The sequence below is a fragment of the Psammomys obesus genome, unplaced genomic scaffold, assembly GCF_907164565.1.
Source record: "Psammomys obesus unplaced genomic scaffold, mPsaObe1.curated_primary_1811, whole genome shotgun sequence".
In the NCBI taxonomy this organism is placed as follows: domain Eukaryota; kingdom Metazoa; phylum Chordata; class Mammalia; order Rodentia; family Muridae; genus Psammomys; species Psammomys obesus.
In genome coordinates this window covers 546,814-570,229 of record NW_026596100.1, presented here as the reverse complement: position 1 = coordinate 570,229, position 23,416 = coordinate 546,814, and the positions used below count along the sequence as shown (strand labels likewise).

The 23,416-nt window shown below is 39.6% G+C and overlaps 1 protein-coding gene and 1 pseudogene across 1 annotated transcript in view; both read right to left on the bottom strand.

Moving 5' to 3' along the window:
* Nucleotides 1–23,416, bottom strand: part of Tmem232 (transmembrane protein 232) — a 208,078-nt gene that overhangs the window by 130,418 nt on the left and 54,244 nt on the right. Inside the window, exons 10-11 of the mRNA XM_055628376.1 lie at nucleotides 22,413–22,591; nucleotides 1,944–2,191 (exon numbers count right to left, since the gene is read on the bottom strand). Of these exons, the coding sequence (XP_055484351.1) occupies nucleotides 1,944–2,191; nucleotides 22,413–22,591 (427 nt within the window). The remainder of the gene's footprint in view (nucleotides 1–1,943; nucleotides 2,192–22,412; nucleotides 22,592–23,416) is intronic.
* Nucleotides 9,307–22,044, bottom strand: LOC129692118 (hypoxanthine-guanine phosphoribosyltransferase-like; annotated as a pseudogene).

Below are 23,416 nucleotides of genomic sequence, written 5' to 3'. Positions count from 1 at the left end.
ATAGATAGATAGATAGATAGATAGATAGATAGATAGATAGATAGATATGGATGATAGATAGTACACAGATAATAGATGAGAGATACTAAATACATAGATGAGAGAGATAGATGGTAGATGATAGGTAAATAGATAGTGGACAGATAAGTTGATAGATGAGAGATGCATAGAGATTGTAGATGACAGGTAGGGAGATGATAGATAGTAGACAGAGGGACACCTTTACTTTTGCTGCTGCTTGCATAGCACATCCTTTTCTGTCCCCTCAGCTCTAACTGTACTTATATAAATAGACCAAATGGATTTTTACAAATACAACTAATGATCACGAAAAAGTAGCCCTAAAGCCAGTATTATACGTGACAGGAAAACGAGAACAATTCTGAGTAGAAATAGGGAGAAAGAAAGGTCTACACTCTGGATGCTAATATATTTTCTCTTATAATCACGTAAGAGAAAAGAAAGAAGACATGAGCATAAAAACCAAGAAAGAAAACTAAATCTTTGTACTTGATAAAACTGTGTATCTGGAAAACAAATCTCTAAGTGGATTCACTAAGCATCTAAGCCAATTAATCTCCACAATGTCACAACCTGGAACACACATAAGGAACAACCATAAGATGCTAAATATGGAGAAAAGATTATATTAAAAACAAGACAGATGGAGCACTTACCAATGAACTTATCAAGAGAAATATATATAAATTCACATATTACTAAAGAACAAAAAAAGACGGCCTTTTCATCCATAATCACATTCAGAACACTTCTCATTTGTGGAGGAGTGTTTTTTTTTAATATTCAGTAGATACTAAAATATCAACAATACTTTAGTCATGTCATAAATAAACAAATAAAGATTAATACTTAAAAGTCATTTGTAGTAATATAAAGTACATAATTAAATCTAAATTACAGATACAGCAGTAATCTAGAGCAGCTAAATTTACTCACCGTGTTGAGATCAGGCCAAAAGTGAGACTCAGGTCATATAGGAAAATGATCCAAAACAAAGGCAGTCCAACATGATTTTTAAAATACAGAGAAGAAATGGCACATACCCTCTTAAAAGGATCAGATGTGTACCATACCAGTTTAAGGCACAGCCTAACAATTATCAGCCATCAATAACTACCCTGCCCAACTAAGAACTGAGACGTCAGAAAATGAATTGCTAAAAATACTAACACGTGTTTTCTGTGATACTGTCGAAATTAATGGCAAAAATATATACTATGATGTATTCTTTAGATGAGCTGGATTGAAAATTTAAAAAAAATCTTCCTGATAGAATAAAGCTTTACAGGAATATTTAACAATGTAAGTCATAGCCCATAGCATAGATCATTGTTTAATATATCAGATTAGGAATAGGGGAAATAGCTAAGTACGTGTGTAATAAACATCCTAAGACCCTGATGATACCGATCATTGACGATATGTCAAGTACATATTGAAAATATCCACCTAAATCAATCTATCTCAAGCCTGCATTTTCCTAAGACATTAGAGGTAAATTTAAAGACACAAGTGTTCAAGGCATAATTCATAATAATTATCCTTACATTTGCAACATACCAAATGATTACTGTTTAAGACTGTTGGGATACATGCATTTGATACACATTAAATGTGTATGTATGCCTGTGTACATACGAATGCATCTAAAACTGGGGTCAAAATGTCTGAACACTGGGTGTGGTTTTTTGTTCTTATATTCTTCCTTCACAAGAACCACATTATGTGATTATGTGTGCTGATTCTGTTCTAAATACGAAAAGGCTGTTCCTGAGAAGGCGGCAAACTTTCTGAAGAGGAGCCTCCTAGGGAAAAGACAGCCCGGAGGCGGCTGGCTGAGAACTGCAGGGAAGAAACTTAAGTGCCAGGCCCCGAACCCGCGAACTGCTGTCGGTGGAGTAATAAAACACAGTTTCACTCACTTTAAAATGAAGCGTAGGACTTTCTTTTTTTTGGGCTGCTGTTTTTTGACCTTGGGTTTTCTTGGCAGATGTGATTCCGATGGCTTCTTGGACGGGACGGCGCTGGCGTCGAGCGAGGGGAAGAAGAGCCTGGAGAGGGTGGTGGCGACTCTCCACCCAACGTACTTGGAGAAGACCTCTTCTCCTAGGTTTGGTGTAGGTTTTGTGCTGTACCGAGTGAAAGGGTCAACCTGGTCATTTAATTCGGCCTGTTGGGGGGAGGAAAAAAAAGCAGTTGGAACAGGACAGAATAAAAGGAGATTCGAAGTCATTTCCTGAAACATCAAGCGTGCGCTCACTCTCCTTGACTAGCCGTGCCCACGAGCCAGGGGCTGGGCTCAGAGAGTAAAGGCCACAAGCCCTTGTCACCTGAGCATGACCCGCGGGAGCCGCACGGTGGAGGAGAGCACAGCCTTCTACAAGCTGTTCTCCAGCCTCCACGCGCACATCTGTGCATGCGCGATGCGGACGAACACAAATAAATGTAATTACATTTTTCTCAAAATAACCTTTGCAATAAAGAGCTTTCCCCCAAACTTTTTTTAAAAAAGAAAATCTCAGTAATAAGAACAATTATGTATTTGTTTCCAGTTAGGTGATTTTAAATGTAATGACAAAATTAACATTTTAAACCTAATACATTTGACATAGAAGAGTTCTATAAACACAAGTGCCTGAAGTGCTGTATACTCTAGTACAGGAAACTTCCTTTACTCTGCCTACAGCTTAAAACTCCATTAAAGTGAACAAGCATTTCTATAGAATAGATTTTTAAATCAAAGGAAATGTAGAGACAACAACTTTGCATTTAGCTATGGTTGAAAATGTTTTAGGATTTCTATTGTTTTTTTATTTTTGCTTTAATGGCATGTAAAACATGAAAACTATGCATATTAATCGGATACCATGTTATGTTTCAAAGCATGTAGATTCTAATTAGTGACATATGCCAAAGCCATGACAGAGAGTGCAAAATATTTCAGCAAATTTTACTCAAAATAGGATACTGTTTGAAATCCCAATATATTTTTTATAATATCAAACATGGACTGGATATTTTTGAAATACTCTTTGTCTTGACTTTGCAATAAGAAATGAAGATTTTAAAATCTCACATGCTATATTTTACAAATGGTCATATTATAAGTTGGATGCTGTTTATTTTTGTTTCCATTTTAAATCTTTATTGAACATTATTTGTCTTCACATAGCTCTGTATCATCACTTAGGATTCATTTTAGATGCCTGAAGTGCCTGTTATAAAGTTGATAGGAATGGTTAGAGCTGAACAGATGCTTCAGTCAAGGAAGCACCTCCCTAGCAAGCATAAAAACCTGAGTTCTGATCCCCAGAACACACACCCACACCCACCCACACACACACACACTTCCTATGTAATCAACTGCAGTAAATGCAGAGACTCACAATGTTCACATGTTGAGAACAAACAACAGTTAAGATCTCAGCCCTAAGCAGGGTGTCTGTATCACCCTCTTGAAGGCTCAGGGAACATCGGGAAAGAGAGGGTGGGAAGAATTTAAAAGCTAAAAGGCAGAGAAAGGATCTACAAAATGCTACCCCGTCAGCAGGACACAACCATCACAATAACAATTTCACAGTTCTGTTTGTCTGTCCTGGACTCATGCAAGACTGGGCGTGTCCTCAGTCAGGGGTGGATGGGGACAGGAGGAGACAGAAGAGTGTATGACTGACAATCACCTGAATGGGTTCTGTACATGTGTGAAACGGCCGAAGAAAAATTTACAAAAAATGTTTTTAAAGTTTAAATTTAAAAACTCCCACAAGTCTATTGTTCAGATGAACTATTATGAACACATCGAATTGCTGATCTATACATGAACGTGATAAATACACTTTATGTGTTTTTAAAAGGAACATGAAATTTTGATTGTATAGGAGGAATAACCTCAAAAGATCTATTTACAGCAGGGTGAATACAGTTGATAATTCTGTCATGTTTTCTTGATAAATACTGAGAGGAGCTTTGAAGTGTTCTGCAACCAAAAAATGTTAGCCATGTGGATCATGGTAATTGGCTTAATTTCGTTATTTCATACACAGTATATATAGATTTCCGAGAATTGTACTTAAAAGTATATACAATTTTGCCACTAAAAAATAAAATGTTAGTAAGTGACATCATCAAAGCAGGAAATTTTTTTATTCTGTTTCAGAAAAGAGAACTTTATCAATAGTTCTCATTGGAATATATCCACTTTTAAAGCATTTAAGTTCAATTATGTCTAAGAACTGCAATCAGCGCACAATTATATTCAGACTATGTATAGCCGAACTGAAAATCTGATGCTTACTAACCAGAAATCCCGGACAGAGTGTTCAGTTGGAAACAGGAAGTCAAACTGTTTATGGAGAGTGACAGCCACCATGACAGTCAAGACACTATTTAACTCTTCGGTGGGTAAGGCTCCCTCTGTAAGACGTCATTCACACCTCTGTCTTCAACTTTCCAGCTCTGTCTTCATTCCCATTAGTAAAAGCGCTTTAAAGCATACAGCGGTACACACTAAGACTTTACTGCGAGCGTGGAAATTACTGAGATGGGCTAGAGGCATAAACGAGGGAGCAAGCATGCAGGCCTGCGTGAACAATGGCTTCTCACGACGTCACGTACGGGAGACACACGTTGTGGAAACCTGCATCACCCTGACCCTAGACTTATGATGCGGTTTCCATCACATCTCATCTGAGTGTAGGACTGGCTGTAGATTGAGGTGTCAGATGTCTTATCAAGGTGAAGGCATTCCTTCATCCCTCCTCTGGTAACAGTGCTGGAAGCTTGAGAAACCCCACAACTCATGGACATCTAAGGCCTTCTCACTTCTCAGTCAAACAATCATGTTCCTTGTTTATGAAACCTCCCCACCTAGATAGACTTCCTTCCTTCTTCTCCAGCATCTCGCCTAGTGACCATCCTTGAACCTGTCATCTCCACTGTCTCCCCAGCCTGCCGTATCCAACTCGAGGACCACTACAGTGCTTCTGCGTAGTCTGGCCACCCCACATGCACTTCAGCCACCATCTAAGCTTCTGCCGGAACCCACCCTTCCAGCCCTTCCTGTAAAAGACTCCCTCTGGCCCAGAATTAAGGCCAACAATTGATAAGTGGAACCTCACAGAACTAAAAACCTACTGCACAACGAAAGAACAAACTCGGTGACAGGAACCCCACAAGCTGGAAGAGGACGTTTGCTATAGATGTGAGAGAGGATTGATATCTATAATATATATAGAACTCAAGAAACAAGTATTAAAAAGAGCAAATGACTCCATTTAAATATATATATATATATATATATATATATATATATATACACACACACACACATATGGGCCTGATACCTGAACAGAGTTCTCAAAAGAAGAAAAAAAAAGACTAAGAAATATCTCAAAAAAATGTTCATCATCCCTAGCAATCAGGGAAATGCAAATCAAAACACCTTTGAGATTTCATCTTAAGAAGTCAGAATTGCAAAGACCAAAAAAATCAATGGACAAGAAAAACAGTGGAAAAAGGAACCCTCATTCACTGTTGGTAAGATTGCAAATTGGTACAGCCATGAAGAGAACAAGTGCAAAGAATTCTCAAAATGCTAAAAAATAGGAACCTACTATACACTCCTTGGCATATGTCCACAGGACTCAACATCAAACTCCATAAATCCTTGTTCAGTCATACTCATTGCTGCTCTCTTCACAATAGAGAATATAAGTCATTGAAGACTAGATGAAGAAATGGATACCTTGGTCAAAGAAAAATGTTAAATATATATTTAAAAAATCCTGGCATAAAACATTCAGAAAATCTAAGACACTATGAAAAAAAATCTAAGAATAATAGAAATAGAGGAAGGAAAAAAATAGATCAAAAGCACAGAAAACACTGAACAAAAGTATCTATCTATCAAGATACAAGAAGCATACAGAACACCAGAGAGATGGGACCAGAAAAGAAATTCCCCACAGCACATAATAACTAAAACACTAAACTTACAGAACAAAGAAAGATTACTAAAGCTGCAAAGAGGGAAAAAAAAGCAGCATATAAGACAGACCAATTAGAATAACACCTGACTTCCCAAAGGACCTGTAAAAAACAGAAGAGCCAGGATGAATGCTCTACAAATTTGGAGGCCACAAATGCCAGCCCAACAAAACTTTATATCATTATTATTTATTATTATTATTATTATTATTATTATTATTAATTCACTTTGTATCCCAGTTGTAGCCCACTCCCTCCAGCAAAACTTTCAATCACAATAGATGGAGAAAGAAAGTCATTCCACGATAAAAACAAATTCAAGTGGTAACTACCTACCAATCCAACTCTCAACATCCGTTATCTCAGTTCTGCCAATAAAAAGACACAGACTGACACTGGATACAACAAGAGGTCCATTTTTCTATTGCTTCTGACAAACATACCTTACCATCAAGAATAAACATCACCTCGGGGTAAAGGTTGAAAAAATATTTCAAGCACATGAACCCAAGAAGCAAGCCAGTGCAGCCATTAAGATCTGACAATACAGACTTCAGGCCACAATTAAGCCGAAAAGATAGTAATATTCATCAAAGGAAAAACCCACCAAAAGGCTATTGCAACTCTAAACATTTATGCACCAAACACCAAAGCAACCAAGTTCATAAAAGAAAAACTACTACAGTTTAAATCATATATTGACTCTCACACAATGAGTGATACTAGGTGGCTTCAATACCGTGCTCTCACCAAGTCATCCAGACAAAACTAAGCAGAAATGCTGGAGTTAACAACTTCGTAAATCAAATGGACCTGACAGACAGAACATTTCACCCAAACACAAAAGATGATACTTTCTTCTCAGCATCTCATAGAATTTTCTCCAAAATTGACCACATAGTCAGACACAAAACGAGTCTCAATGGATACAAGAAAATTGAAATAACACCCTGCATCCCATCTGACCAGCACCAATTTAAAACTAGCTATCAACAACAGAAAGCTTTGGTACTGGAATCCTACCCACCTACTCAATGATTCTGAAGTCATGAATCTTTCGGGAGAAGAGTCTTTCGGGACACCTCTTTACTAATTCCTAATGACATTTTAAACATTTGTCCTTATAAACACAGATAAGTATAGTCTTCACCTTTGTCAAGGAAACCTCTTTTTATAAGAGATGGGTTTCCTCTACAGGAAACCATGACCAATCAAAACACAGAGTTGTGGAGCCCAGTTCCAAATGCTACATCTACACGACTCGTCCATGCCTAAGGCTCAGAGAACATTGCAGAAGAGGGGACAGAAGGATTGTAACAGACAGAGGGTCAGGAAGTTTGCTGTGACATCTGGTTTCTCCTAGCAGCAGCAGAAGCTACATCCATAAACATGAGCTGAGCAAGGACAACAGCAATAGACATGTCAAAGTGGACAGGAAACGTCCATGAGGCCTCAACTTTACGCAAAGAACAACAGGCAGCTAAGGAATGCTGAGACCGGCAGAAGCCAGCCTCCCCCAGGGAGAGTACACCAATCGGTTAGTCAACACCAAATGGTCAGCCATGAAAACACACATATGAGTGACATTATTCAGACTGAGCAGGTTGTGTTTAGGAATATACATGCATGCAATAACAATTATTAAATAAAGAGTCCACAAATTTGAAGAAGAGTGAAGAGAGGTATATGGGATAAACAGAGGAAGAGAGGGGCATGGAGAAATGTTGTGATTAAATTAAGATCTCAAAAACAAACAAAAAATTAAAAATTTTTTAAGTTGTACTTCTGTATTTTTCTTCCTGGAAATTTCTTGAAAAGAATACAGGCTCTATACTTTGAAATAACTGAAATTAGGTTTTGCTTTTCCATATAACCAGGAAAATGTAATCTCTCTCAAGTTTTGTTCTGCCTAGGGTTAAGTGAGATCATGTGGATGGTTGTTCTGGTAAACGATGTAAACCATAACAGACCTCAGCTCCTTTCATGGCCCCCTAGAATCTGCTCCTACACCAAAACAGAAATACTCAGCCCAGCCTTTGTCTTTCCAAAGCCCATTGAGTCCCTCAGTGACTTCTTTGGTAGGAAGTTTATCAAATAAGATTATGCATGTAATTCCATAGTCGTGGTCTAGAGTCAGCGTCCTTCTAATATGCTGCCATTCAGACATTGAAATGCTATCTATACACAAACCTAAGTCTTTAGTTCTTGTTCATATATTTAACAAAGCCTCAATAACCCTCCCTCAAAGTCGATTCCTATTTATTCCTACTATTAGCTTGGCTGTGGCTCATGTCTCAATCCCCATGTTTAACCATTTGTAGCTATTTACATTTTCACTGAATGTCCCTGTTTTACAGTGATGTCTATGTAGGCTTTACTGAATCAGGGTTGTATTTTGTTTGTTGGATTGTTAATATTTGGTTTTGTTCAGAAAAGTGACAATTTTTTAATGTCTACGTAACTGAGAATTAAAATTATAAGAGCAAGGTTCCTGAGGATGAGTTCTCCAACAGAGGTGTTCTAGCCAGAGGCAAGAGCAGATGGCTGCCCTTTGATTTTGTAGCGAGAATAAAGATGGTGATGCTAGCATTAATGCAGGGTGGTAGGAAGATGATAAATCATCAAAGCAGAAATTCTCCCAGGGAATTGGGAGATAGTAGCAATTCAAAAGTGGGGGGAAGCTCTCCTGAGTCCCAAATTTTGAATCAATGATTAAGGAAATGTAGAAAAAAACAACAAAATCTGAGCTAACTTGGATTACTAGTGACAGAGGCCATCTCTACACTCTCTTAAGTATTATTGGAACTGACATTATTTAACTTGCTTTAGAAAACATTTTTCTAAGTTTAAGTACCAAAGTGTTCCTTTCTATAGGAATTCTAATCACACGAAGGGACAGCGTGAGTGATTCTTTGTCATTAAAATTCTGGTCCTGAGGGCATCCATCACTTTTCATTACAGTGTGGCACATGCAGAATGCCAGTCTCCACTCTTGTAGGGGCATTAAAGTTTAAGACAAATTGAGGGACAGGATTCAAGAAAGGATTGCATGAGAATGCTGCGTTTTCCACTCACAACTCATGTGGTTTCCCGTTATTCAAGGTCTCTGAACATTTCTCCCTACTGCTGAGTTGAGGATGGAACCACCTGCCCAAGGGTTCTTGTAAACGTTCAACACAAAAGGTGACCATGTTTCTGAGCTCTTTCTGACCTCGAATCTCTTCAATGTCAGCTCCTCCTTAACGTTCACTTTCAGAAAAGGCACGATGGAGCGCAAGCAGCTGAGCCTCTGAGTAACGCTCACGGACAGGGCACAAACCACCTGCCAGTTGGTTCACCCTGAGCCACATTGGCGCCCATTGGTGGGAGGGCTATGGCGCTGAAGTGGGAGGGGTGAGGGACATAGTGCTTGGCCTCGCCTGTGTACTGCGCAGGCTCCATGAGCATCGCTGCTGTCTTAAACACGGTTCTGTGAAGCAAGCATTTTGTCGTTAGGACTCTAAGGAGAACACTTCTCCAAAAAACACATCTACCTTTCCACGCCCAGCTTTCCCATTTATGCCAAAATAAAAGTCAGACGTGAAAGAGACAGACAGGCCCTGAGAGACTAACAGCCCCTGGCCACTGTCTTTTCTACCCAGCAGGCTGCGTCACATAGTCTAAAAACAATTTTGTCTTAACAATCTTGCCATGAAATTAGAACTACAAAGGGTTCTACTGGATGAGTTGAAGAAACTCTGAAAAAAGTCACACATTTATCTGAGCTGTGCATATTTCTCTTTGATATTTCAGGTCGCATACCAGATGGCAGAAAGCCTTTCTAAGTGATGGCTCCTCCTGCGTGTGTCAGCATATGCCACTGAATCACCAGCACAGAGAAGCCTTGTTCAACACAAGTCTTCCTGGAAACATTTCAAACAAAACATGTTAATGAGCATTTGTTTATCATGCCACTCTGTACATAGGCCAGGTTTTTCCTTATATTGGGTTTCTACTCACTTTGTTGAACAAAGGACTCATGTTTAGGGATCTATTCGGAATTGATTTCCATTTCAAATACTGTTGTCATATATTTCACCTCTCCTCAAACCTCCCAAGGCACCCAGTATCATGACACTACAAGATCACTGATGGCAGGGTGTTATTATGGATTTAGAAAAAGCATGCACTGCATGGTACTACATAATTTAGTTAGCAATGGCTTCATCAGTGTTGAGGATGAGATGAAGCATTAAATTAAAAACTTATTCATTAAACTTTAAAAAAATCTATCATATGAAATACATATTTAATTTTGATGGGTAAGATTTCTGTTTACCTCTGTCAGCATTCTAGTATATACTTTTCCCATACAATGCACAGTGGATTATAATAAAGTTCCCCAATCGCACTGTAAGCTACAGTATTGTCCAACAAGAACAGTGGTTGGGGAAGCAAGGAAATGGGGCAGGAAAGAGCAATGTCTGCCTTATAGACATCCATACTAGCAATACCAAAAAACGAGAGTGGAATACATTTTTAACGTATTCCAGATTTCTTAAGTCGTAAGCTTTCACTGTACAGGTGCTGTTTTTAATGTTCCCTACTCACTCGGAGTCGTAGGGGAATGGCTAAAAATAGACACACTTTAGTCACCCGCGAAGAACATCTTCCCGATGGTTTATATCACAGAAGACACGTAAGGTGGTCCTGTGGAACTTAGGAATAAGCAAGTTGTTCAAGAAGCAGGAGAACACATAGGAATAAATAACTAAACTCTGGGGAGGGGGGTTGGGTTTTTTTTGTTTTGGTTTGGTTTGGTTTTGGTGTGTGTGTGTGTGTGTGTGTGTATTCAGCGCAGTAACCTCTGGGTCAAATGTGCTCATTTTCTAGAAACTGATTTTGGTTTGCCTTACTTGCCTGTGGGACATTTGGTTAGCTGTCTTGCTGTGATTGTATTAGCTGTATTAAGAAAGAAAGATATAAAAATATAAATGGATATCTGTGTGCTTAACTGAGAGAGTGGCACAGAAGGGTAAGACGCTGGCTTTGGAATTCAAGAAATCTAATTTCCACATAGCAATACCGGGAGCAGAGAGAGACAGAAGCCGGGACTGCCAGCGATGCTCAGAGGTCCTTGGCAAGCTACTTTGATTGGTTGAATAATAAGTATGGAAAAGTTTAAGAACTTAGCTTACAGATTACTTCTCCTAAAGCCTGTTATACCACCTACGCCATCAAACAAGCTTAGAAAAACATTTTATCACCAAAGGAATAAGAATGAGGCAAGAAAAAGAAACCACTGAAATAATAATAAAGCAACTGCTTAGACGCTTAAATTTACAGCTTATCTGTACCACCGTAAAAATCCCAGCCCACTTTACATAGCCTAGAATCATCTGGGAAATGAGTCTCAGTGAGGAATGGTCTAGATTTTGTTGGCCTGTTGGGGATAGTCTTGATTGTGTGAATCGATGTTAAAGATCTGGCCTGAAAGTGAGTAGCACATTCCCTAGATTTGGGTTATGAACTCTATAAAAAAGGAAGAGGGAGCTGAATGCCAGCTTGCATTCATTGATTCATTCCTCTCTGTTTTTTATATAATGTGACCAGTTCTCTCAAGCCCCTGTCATTTGTCCTTCCCTGCTGTGACAGACTGTCACGAGGAATCATGAGCTAAAACTTTTCTCTCCCAAGTTTTTTTTTCATCAAAGTACTTTATCACAAAAATGGTCAAAGATGCTAAGACATCATTTAAAAAAACAAATTGAAGAGTTAAGCCTGAAATAAACGGAAACTTACAAGATTCACTACCACCTGAATCAACTATTTAAATATTAGCATTTCCATAAAGAAAAATCAGATTTATGAAGGGGGGGACTAGATGGATCAGGAAAGTGTAATATTAAATGAAGTAACCCAAATTTAGAAGGACAAAAACCACAGTTTCTGTCATATGTAGACCTGAGCTTGTAATGTATACTTGTATGTGTATGGTTGGAGGTAACTGTGTGGTTAGCCTACAAAATTAAAATGGAAACCAAAAAAATATAAATCCAGGTGCCCAGGAAGAAGCAGGGACAACAGAATATAAATGACTCGAAAGCAGAATGGAGACTGAAGATAGAGCTACAAGCAAGGGTCAAAGAAGAAGGGGTGGAGCCACAAGGAAGAAAAGCATCTACTAAAACAAACTTTGAAAACGCCGCAATATGTCACGCCTTCTACGGTGATTTTAAAATTAAAAGTCAAACAAGTGCCATCTCTTTTCTATGAGACAATGAGAAAATTTGTACAAGAGTACTCGTGGTAGACTAGTCAGAGATGGAAAATACCGTGCATCTCTACAGCAAGAAGTATGATAGACAAGTTATAAATTAATATGATGAGATGCTGAGCCACAATCTGAATTGTTACACAGAACAGCAATGAATCAGGGAACTATGTTAGCTGGCACGGACAAATACTAATTATGTAATCTATGAATCTACTCACAGAAACAAAACCTAGAGATCAGGATAAATGCCTTATTTTGAGAAGAACAGAGTGATTAGAAGGAATAAATGTGTGAAATCTGAATCTTTTAAATATTTTCATTAAATATTCACTTAAGTGTTCAGCTTTGAAAGATCAGAGCTAAACATGTTTTAATCTATGTGTCTTTACTTGTTTCTGTTTCAATAAAAATTAAGTCTAGACACAAGGCTATCGAGTGTCAGAATGTAAAATGAACGAAGAACTAAAGCCTTTCACTGCAGCCGTGTTTGACACCAGAAAGTGAGAATGTGCTAAACAAGGAAAGGAATGGGAGGAGGAGGAAAAAGATGAGCAGCACAAAACAAAAACAAAACCCACAATGACTGGAGGTATGTGAAAATCACAGAAGAATACAATGAAATAGTACAAACCGTGTGATAATAACGAATAGGATTGGATAACCATTCAGAAAGAAGTTATATCTAGAGTTTATAAAGATAGCTGAACAATACACAGACTACTTGAGACCAAAATAAATAAATAAGTAAATAAATAAATTCTTTTGAGTTACCAGTTCACAAATGAAGGAAATCCAAATAGTGACAAGGTTAATGCAAATTAACCATATTTGTATTAAAACTGAAATCACAGATTACCTCTATTATATCAACGCTCTCCCACCATCCATAGGACTATGAATGTATGCAGAAGACCTGATGTCCCTCCATCCACGGAGAAAACCAGATTGTCCACTGTCTGAGGGTTACTATTGCTGTGAGGAACCATCATGACCAAAAGCAACTTGTGGATGAAAGTGTATTTTGCTTACACTTCCATATCACCACTCATCATCAAAGGAAATCAGGCAAGAACTCATGAACCTGGGGCAGGAGCTGATACAAAAGCCATGAAGGAGTGCTATTAAGACGCTTGCTCCTCATGACTTGCTCAGCCTACTTTCTTACAGCACTCAGGACCACCAGCCCTGGGACGACCCCACCCACAGTGAGCTGGGCCCTCCTCCTTCTCAAAGAGGATTGAGCATCTTCCCTAGGGTCCTCCTTGTTGTTCAGCTTCTTTAGAACAATAGATTTTAATATATTATCTTACATTATATGGCTAATAGCCACTTATTAGTGAGTCTATACCTTGTGTGTCTTTCTGCTTCTAGATTACCTCACTCAGGATCTTTTCTAGTTCCATCCATTTACCTGCAAATTTCATCATTTCCTTGTTTTTAATTGCCCAGTAGTATTCCACTGTGTAAATGTACCACAATTTCTGTATCCATTCTTCAGGCCTCTGAAAGACTCTACCCAGCATGGTATCAAAGCAGCTGCTGAGACTCATAGCCAAACTTTGGGCAGAGTCCAGGGAATCTTAAAAGAAGCAGGAGTTAGAAAGACCTGGAGGGGACAGGAACTCTACAAGGAGAACAACAGAGCCAAAAAATCTGGTCCTAGGGGGGCCTGCGGAGACTAATGAATCAACCAAGGACCATGCATGTAAGGGACCTGGACAGCCTGCTCAGATGTAGCCCAAGGGCAACTCAGTCTGCATGGGGGTGGGGGTGGTCCCTAGTAAGGAGAGCAGGGGCAGTTTCTGGCATGAACTCAGTTGCCTGCTTTTTGATCATCTCCCCCTGGCAAGGTGGCTTACTAGGCCACAGAGAAAGAGTACCTGATAGTCCTGACGAGACCCGAGACCCGATAGGCTGGGGTCAGATAGTAGGAGAGGAGGACCTCCCCTATCAGTGTACTGGGGGAGGGGCATGGTGGGGAGAGAGAAGAAGAGGTGGGATCAGGGGGATAAGGGAGGGGGCTACAACTGGGATACTAAGTGACTAAATTGTAATTAATAATAATTTTTTTTAAAAAAATCAGTTTAAAAAAAAAACAAATTCTCTTTTAAATTCAAAGTCTCTGTAAAACTTCAAAATCCCTTTACAAGTTCAAAGTCCTTCAATTATAGACTCATGTAAAACCAAAATAAGTTAAATGCTTTCTTATTCCAAGAAAACGGAAAAACAAAATGGGGTTCAAGCAGCCCCAGCAAGCTGAAGGTTGGCGCTGGACTTCCGGGATCCACTCACCACCGTCTGGGCTTCTCCTAAGAGCTTGCTGCAGCAAGTACAGCTTGTCCCGTGGGCTCAGGCTGACTCCCTCTGCCCCAGAGCTCCTGCTGTCCTCGCTGGTTGCTCCATGGCACTGGCATCTTACCACAGCTGGGCTGCACGTTGAACTAGCCTCTGCTGGGCTCTCTTCAGGGTGCCAAGCCTCAACTCTCTGCATGCCCCCCTAAGTCCTGGGGCTCCAACTGATACTAAAGCTGTGTCTTCGCCAACGGCGTCTCACAGTGCCAAGCATCAGCTGCTTTGTATGAACCCTTTATGCCTTCAAAACCAGCACCACCTGAGAGCCTCTTCTACATTATCAAGTTCATCAGCTGGCGTGAGGTACAGCCCTGACCCCCCTCCGGAACACAGCCTGTGTGTGCTGACCCTGAGGAAACACTTCCCAGAAGATTTCAGCTCAGTGAGGTTGGTCTGTCCTCTGCTAATTTCTCAGCTCCGGCTGACCAGCGCCGAGTATCCCAGCAAAGCAAAGGGTTCTGGTAGCTGATCACAGCTGTGATACCTCGGCCCCAGGTGATCAGAACAACTGTTTCTTAATTCAAAATCGCAAAGGCCTCCAACAGAATCTTTAGGAGAGTCAAATTTCCCCCTGAAAATTCAATGAAGATAGCTTTCTCTCCAAATTGTTCCATTTAGGTTCTTTATTTTTTATGAAACCAATCAAATATCTACACTTTACTATTCTAAATTTACCTTTCAAATTAATGCCTACTACTGCACAATCCAAACTATTTTCCAAACTATACAAGCCAGGACTTCCTCGCAGACCATCATCTGAGAAATGTTCTCACCATTGCCACTTTCCTTCATTGGCTACTGTCATAATTTATGTTTGCAGCTCAAATGCCAGATGAAGATAGCAATGATTTCTCGCTAATATGAAGTAGCGCCTATGTGAGTGTTTAGAATGTGCAATAGGTTTTGATGGTGCTACCTATATATTTAATGTCCTATTTCAATTATTGATTTATTTTTGGAGACTATGGCTCCTAGGTAATGTACTAAAATTTTTATGTCAAGATTATTGTTTCAGACTTCCAAGCATTTTCAAATTAATTAAAAATTGACTGAACAAGGACTCAATAAGTATATTTTCATATTCTTACTTTTTAATATTTAGAATTTATTTATTTGCATTTTTTAAAAAGAACTGTTAGCCAGACAATGGTAGCATACACCTTAAATCTCAGCACTTGGGAGACAGAGGCAGGCAGATCTCTGAGCTTGAAGTGGCCAGCCCGATCTATACAGTGAGTTCCAGGAATTCCCTAAAATAATACAAAATACAGCCAATACACTGGTGGAACATAGGTTTACTCAACTGAGCAAAACCTCTGAGATGCTCATGCTGACGTGAAACTGACTGCTTCAGCCTGTTCTGAATGCGCAGTTGTATAATTAACAATATTCAATCATATCTGTTCTTTCCTGAATATATGAATATTAAAATACCAATTTAAAAACTAATGTATCTTCTCTTTAAATGGTTCTTACTGACACAATAGCAGTATTAGTGTTCAATAGTGGTGATTTAAGAGTTTTGTATTACTTGAAAGTTAAGCAATAATCTACAAGAGAGAACAGATAATCTGTCTATATGCTAATAGTGCAAATCAAAAGTTCAGGAATGCAGCAACTGCCATTTCTAAGAATATCAAACATCAAATTCTTACAATGTGCAAAGCTTTATTAAGCAGAAGTAGAAGGTTTGATAACTGGCAATGCCAATGGGATGCCTCGTGTTTGTAGACTCAACTTGAACTCCTGTCACGGGCTTTGTATTGGCTTTTCCTGTTTCACTAATGAATAAAACATGATTCAAACCCCTGAAATTCTCATTAGAGTCAAGGGCACATCCAACAACAAACCTGTCTGGAATTTCAAATCCAACAAAGCCTTCTCTATATCCAACACTTTGAGAGGTCATTTTCACCAAGCTTGTGACAATTAGGAGGTGTACTGCTTGACCAAGGAGAGCGGGGTTTACATTGCTTTACCTGGTGTCAATTATATTTTCATCAAGACATCCTTTCCAGTTGCAACTGAGAGATCCTCTCCAATAATGTTTATGGCCTCTGTTGACCTACCGCTAAAGTCACTCTTCGGTCTCATAATATCTACAGTCACATTATTTCTACTCAGTGATCCATTCAATCACCATATCAGCAAAGACTGCATAGCTCCCCTTGAACATATAGAGGTCCACAATGGAATGGCCTCCTACCTCTTTCGTGACATCTTTAGCAAGTCTTTCAGTCCTTCCATAATCAGCCTGTGAGGAATAAACATCTTTTCCAAGTCCTCAGTATAATGATTAGGCATACAAAATAAATCTAGAACAGAGCCTAGTTTGTCATTACTAACCGCCATGCTGGGGCTCTGGGTGCCAAGAATGGAGCCAACTGTTGCACATGAGCAAAAGCGGCCTAAGGAGGGAGCCAGGGGAGGGGCTTCACTATCTTGAAATTTATATTAGCTTATAGGAAACATAACTTTTCCTTCATTTGTACTATCTTAACAGTAAGCAAATGCAAAATAAATTACATGGTATTTCATAGGTTAGATACCTTAGGATTTGTGTCTAGAAATCCTATTTCTGCCGCTCAGTAATTTAATTGGCCTAGAGAGACTGTCTTTTGCTCTTCCTCATACACATTATAATTATGTCATATTAGAAATACTAATTGGGTCCGAACTTAATGAGATGAAAATAATATGGCTGCAATATAGCTGCCTTCAGAAATTTCTAATTTATTGTTTTCACTGAAAAAACTTGCCTCCCACTTATTCCCCAGTTCAAGTAAGTGGGACCCTTCTAAAGCCTCTAAATGTCAAAACTACATGGCATGTGCAGTCACTGAACTCTTGTCTATCCTGTGTACCAAGCCACTGAGTACCGAGGCTCTGCTTGCATCATCTTGAGTGTCTGATTGACTTATGAATTTCAAATGCAATTATCTATAGATATTTATGAAAACTTTAAAAACAGAAGAACATCTTACGTCAAATGACTGGCCCCGAAAAGCAGGCACATAAACAGAAGTCTAATTATAGAAGGCTCAAATGTGAGCTGGCTTATTGAGTTCCAGGCATCCGTTTGAGACTGGAGGTGTCACAGAGGACAGCAGGTCAGAGAACAGCAGGAACAGGCAGTGAAGAGAAGAATGAAGCTCTGGGAGAGGCGTGTGCGGCCTAGTCTGTTACAAGTTGTGCAGAACTCTGACTGCCGTTCCCAGTGTGCCCCCAAACAGTCTCCTATATACAGTCACGAGCGTGGAGAGCCTCATGTCAAGTCCTACAGAGGGCCTCTAGGATGATGAGCCAGTGGCCACTACCATTGATTTGATAGTTGCTTTTCATTGTTGTCTCATTCTCAGTTCCCAATCAAAAAACAAAGATAAAACTTAACTGGAGCATAATAGCAAATTGGTGACATTAAAAATTTTAGTTCCAGTGGGCATTCAATGGTCTGTTTTCCTCCAAGGGAAAAAAAAAATACCTCCTAATCTTACATAGTTCCTATAGATTCATTCAACTCATACAGAGAATTAAAACTCCAGGAAGGTAAAGTTTCATGTTGTACTAGAATGTGGAGCACAGACTCTGAAACATCAGCAGGCACCGTTTATATGCTTCGACAATACACTGTAGAGGATGTAGCCAACTGATCTTCTCACCTACTAACATTTGCTAAATCCATAATAATAAACTCTAAAAGTGAACAGTTAACCCCTAATTCAAACCCAAGAAAGAACAAGAAACTTCAACAACAGGAAAAAAAAAAAAAAAGCATACTGTAAGATGGTGAAGAGTTATCTTGATGGAGAATAAGACATAAGGAAGAAACAGCCGCACTTTGTGAATGTCCTGACGAGAAGCAGAACTGCACTGTCGTAGCTGTATTTTCAGGGGAGTGCCTCACTAACTTCAGAATGTCCCTACTGGGGAGAAACACACAGTCATGCAGGAAGAACCACCTAAAGACCCAGAAAGCGTAAAACATATTTTTAATCTAAGAAAAAGGATTTGAGTGCAGATGAGTCCAGAGAAAAGGCAACTTGCACAGTTACATTCAGAGCTAACGGTGGCCCAAACCTGTAAAAGCCCAACTTCCTCAACCCTAACTTCCTCAACCCTTAGCCTGGAATCTTGTAACAAGTCCTACTCCCGGAAATCAGAGGTAATGCTGGGAAGTTTTTCTAGCCTTTGGACCACATTTTCATGATTTGAAGACACAGAGAAACCACTGCAGAAGAAATGATGATCTCATTGTTTTCCTTTGGATTGTGACTACCTTCAATTCCCTCAAAATATTTTTCAATTTTATGTTAATTTTTTTCATGTGAAGTTTATTGACATTTGATACTGTTTTTATATTAAATATAAATGCTCCCTTCACTCATAGTTCCATTACAGAAATATTAAGAGGCCGAAAGCTTCAAAACACACTCAAGGTCACCTAAGGACATCATCTCTGTACGGACCTGCAGTTTGCACTGGGTCCTCCTCCCTGGGGCTTCTGTACTCTCCGTCACTGGGTTTTCCTGCTCCTGTGTGTGTCCAATCTCTGCCTGTGAGCACCGTTAATATTCCCAAGCACCCTAGAAATCAGGCTGTGGGCCGTCATTTGTCCCCGTCCAGGTGACTGTATGAGGTTGGAATCTAAACACTGTTGTTTCATTTCTGTTTGTGGCTGTGCCAGTACTGAAGTCTGACAACGTCTTCACATTTTTCGTCTATTATCTGACACATTTTCAATGGCAAAGAGCCCCATGTAAGTGCACGGGCTGTCGTGACTAAGTGCCATGTTAAATAACGTGATAATGGCCATATTCATCTTGGTTTTCTACATACACTATATCAATTCTATCATTTTTATTTTCTCAGAAAAGTCATTCGTTCTCTCGCTGCATTAGCCAGGATTCTCTCTAGAAAATAGCCAATAGGATGACCATATATAAAGAAAACTTGTTGGATCCGCTGATGTTAAAATAGTAACCATTGTTTCACACTCAAGACGATGAGAACGCACTAGCTGCTTGGTCGCTGGGGCGGGTTGCCTCACTAGTAGGAGCTCCACCACGGCTGTCACACATTGGAGAATCCCGGTGGCTGCTCAGTCCACGAGGCTGAGTGTCTGAGACGTCACCACCTCCTGTAAAAAACCTGGAAGGTTCCTGGAAAGCTGCGGGATCTGAGCAAAGGATGGAAGCCTGGAGACACCAGTCCAGCATCAGCAAAGGGATGAGCAGCAGCAGCAGCAACGGAGCCAGTCAACTCAGAGCAAAGCGCTGAGGCTGGAAGGGTCTTCCTGCTGACCCTTCTTACCTGGGCTCCCATCCACCTTCCCGCGTCAGCTACACCAATCAGGGCTTGCTTGCTTTCACATTACAGATTCAACACTAATCGTTAACAATTACTGCTCAGCTGAATCTAAATCATCGTATGGTATATAGTAAATCAATTACTCCTGGAAGGGTCTAAGAATGCAGAAATATGTTTGCAGCTTTGGAGGATGCATTATTTTTAATATTACTAAAATACAATAAAATCATTTTTTCTCATTCATTTTGCTACCTCCAACTCATTCCATGTCCTTTTTTCCTTGCACCCTGTCAAACTTCTGACTTCTATCCTCTAATTCATGTATGTATATACACACAAATATACATACATGAGCACACATGCGTAAATATATATATATATATATATATATATATATATATATATATATATACACACACACACATGAGTATATATATAAACACAACCTGTTAGGTCTATTTGGTGTTGTGTGTCTGTATATGATTTCAGTGCTGACCATTTGGATTTAATGACCAGCTAAGGTACACATCCCTGAGGAAAGATTCCTTCTGTAGCTCTCATCATCCCTCGGTTACTTGTAGGGTTTTTGCGCTCTCTCTCTCTCTCTCTCTCTCTCTCTCTCTGTCCTTCTTTCTCCCCTATCTAGTAATAGGGGATGAAACCAGGGGAATAAAGAGTGGGAAAAAGAAGAACCACCTCACGCCTTTAGGAATAGCCTGCCTTGCTGGTTCCAGGTGTGGTCCAAAGGCTTCTCAGCTGAGGAAGACTACCGGCTGCCTCCCCCTTGGCAGGTTGCTTTGTACCTTCCAGGACTGTAGAAGGACCAGCAGGGAGAAAGCTTTCCGGCCAGAGCCTCAGAGACCTGGCTCTGAATGCCATGATGCCTTCAGCAACAGGGACTTACCTGCAGTCTCTGGGAAGCAACCCAGGCCAACAACAATAGCCAAGCAGGACAGTCTGCAGGCGTGGCTCCCTACTCACGTGACCCTAATTTGTGGCAAGGTGACATTAAAACCAACCACTGTACTCTCATCTTCAAATACATTAGATAAACTTGTCACAGGACCTTCTAATAATTGTTTCACAATTATTTTCTTTGAGCTTTATTCCATTTACCCCTCCAGTTTTCATGACAATTATCTATTTCCCCACTGTCGACTTATTCCACAAATAGTCTATTTTACTCTACTCCAAAGGAACAGCTTTTGAGTTGATCAATTTTATGTATTTGATTTCATAGTCTCTTACTCTATTTTTCTTACTATCTTTTCTTAGTTTCTGTAAACAGCTTAGGATTTTTTCCCCAAATTTTACCTCTTTTGTGACCCTGAGTCCATCTGAAAGCAACCTGTGAGTGTGCGTGGTGTACGGAGTTGTGTGAATGAGTGCATGTGTTCAAGCCATGAAACAGAGCAGAATTGCTAAAGAAAACACAAACTGAGATAAAACTGAAGATGAAAAATTCAGGAAGTCAAACAAAAGCCCGAGGTAATCCTTACCAAAAGAGTGTAAGACTGGGAAGGCAATGTCACAGACACTGAAGACAAAACAGAATAAGTGAATACCACAGCCAAAGGAAATGTGAACTATTCACATATGTAAGCACAAGCCATCTAGGACATTTTGCGTACTGTGAAAGACCAAATCTACAAATAACAGGAAGAGAAGGACAGAAAGCTGGGGTCAAATGTACAGAAACTGTTTTCAACAAAATCATACAAGAAAATTTCCCTACGCTAAAGAAAAGGTGCTTTTCAAGGTACAAGAAGCACCCAGAACACCAAACAGGCAGAACCTAAAAAGAAATTATCCACAACACACAATTATCAAAACACTACGGAGAATACATGAGAATATTAAAAGCTGCAATGGAAAAAAAAAAAACTAACATACAAAAGCAGGCCCGTTAGAAAACACAGGACTTCTCAGTGAAGACTCTAAAAGCCAGAAGGCCCTGGACAGATGTTCTACAAGCTCTGAGATCCACAGAGGACAACTGACCTCTGTCACAGCTCCCTGTAGAAAATGGCACCTACATTCACTGCTTCCCAGAAGGAACTCTCAAGTCGGGAGTTCATGCAATGTTCCTGAAACATCTATTTCTTACCAAGCTTCTCCGCCATTTTTTTCTGAAGTGAGAGAAAAACCTAGGTAACATTATTGCTCTGTCTACTCTACTCTACATCTGTCAGAACTTCTCACCATGGCCAAAAACAGTGGTTGAATTAGTCTTTTCTTGGGTTTGTTTGTTTATTTGCTTGTTTGTTTTGGGGCCTGGGTCTGTTGCTAATTCTGCTTATACTAAAAGTTACAAGGGTCTCATTTTATGGCATCACCTAGAACTTAACTCTCATCATTAAAAACAGGCAAGTATGGACCTCTAAACTCTACATTCTCATGAGTCACTGCTGGTCATTGACTGGGGAAATTCCACTTTAACAGAGAACTGACAATTATTTCTGCACACAGAAGGACAAGTTTGAGAACTTACCTGGGCGATTGTTAACGCACTTTGGATTCGCGGATCTTGCTCTGAATCCTTTATCTTTTGCAGTGTTTGCCATAGCATGGTTCTAAGTCCATCCTGCTCCCCGTCATCCTGGAGTTCCCACAGCATCTTTACCATGTTATACACTAAGCCGTAGTATCCAGTCCAGACCGCCTCCGCACCTGCAGGGACAGTGAGGAGGAGAGAGGAAGAGGAGGAAGAGGAGGAGGAGGAAGATGGTAATCACAATTCCTTGAGGATATACTGTCTTATCCATGAAGAAAAAGACAAGTGCAATTTTATTCACACCGATAATAGTTAATGCTAATTAATCTACAGAAATCGAGATTTAGAACAGCACACAACCTAAAAGATACAAAATAGCTAGGAATTTAATCATATTAAGGTGTCCTCTCAAGATTATCCTTAGAAAGAGTGAAATAATGTCATTTATTCTTCAATTGCTCTTTTTACCTTTTGAGGCTATATTTCTATGTGGTGATGCTTAGCATAGATAATTCTGATTTAGGTAGAGAAAGGAAAATAACTCTGAATAATAAAATAATAACTATAGTCCTCAGAGGAGAGATAAACTAAATTTAGTCAAAGAATGATATTTTTAAAAAAATGAGACTATATGAAAAACTTAAATTTTCAAAAGAAAAAGCTTTCACCAAAAGATATGAAAGGTTTAAAACCCCAAAACCTCAATAATAACTATTATTTTTTAAATCCAGGTGTAGTGGCTCACGCTTTTAAGCTCAGCACTTGGGAGGCAAAGGCAGGCAGATTTCTGTGGGTTGGAGGCCAGACTATTCTCCATAGTGAGTTCCAGGACAACCAGACCTACACAGTGAGACCCTATCTTGAATAAAACAAACAAATGAATAATTATTTTAATTGGACCAAACTGGAGTCCCAACTATGTCTAGGACTATGTCTAGTCTGTGCTACAGTTCTGTTATATAGGCCTTACTATTATTTAGCACATAAAAGGAAACACATGA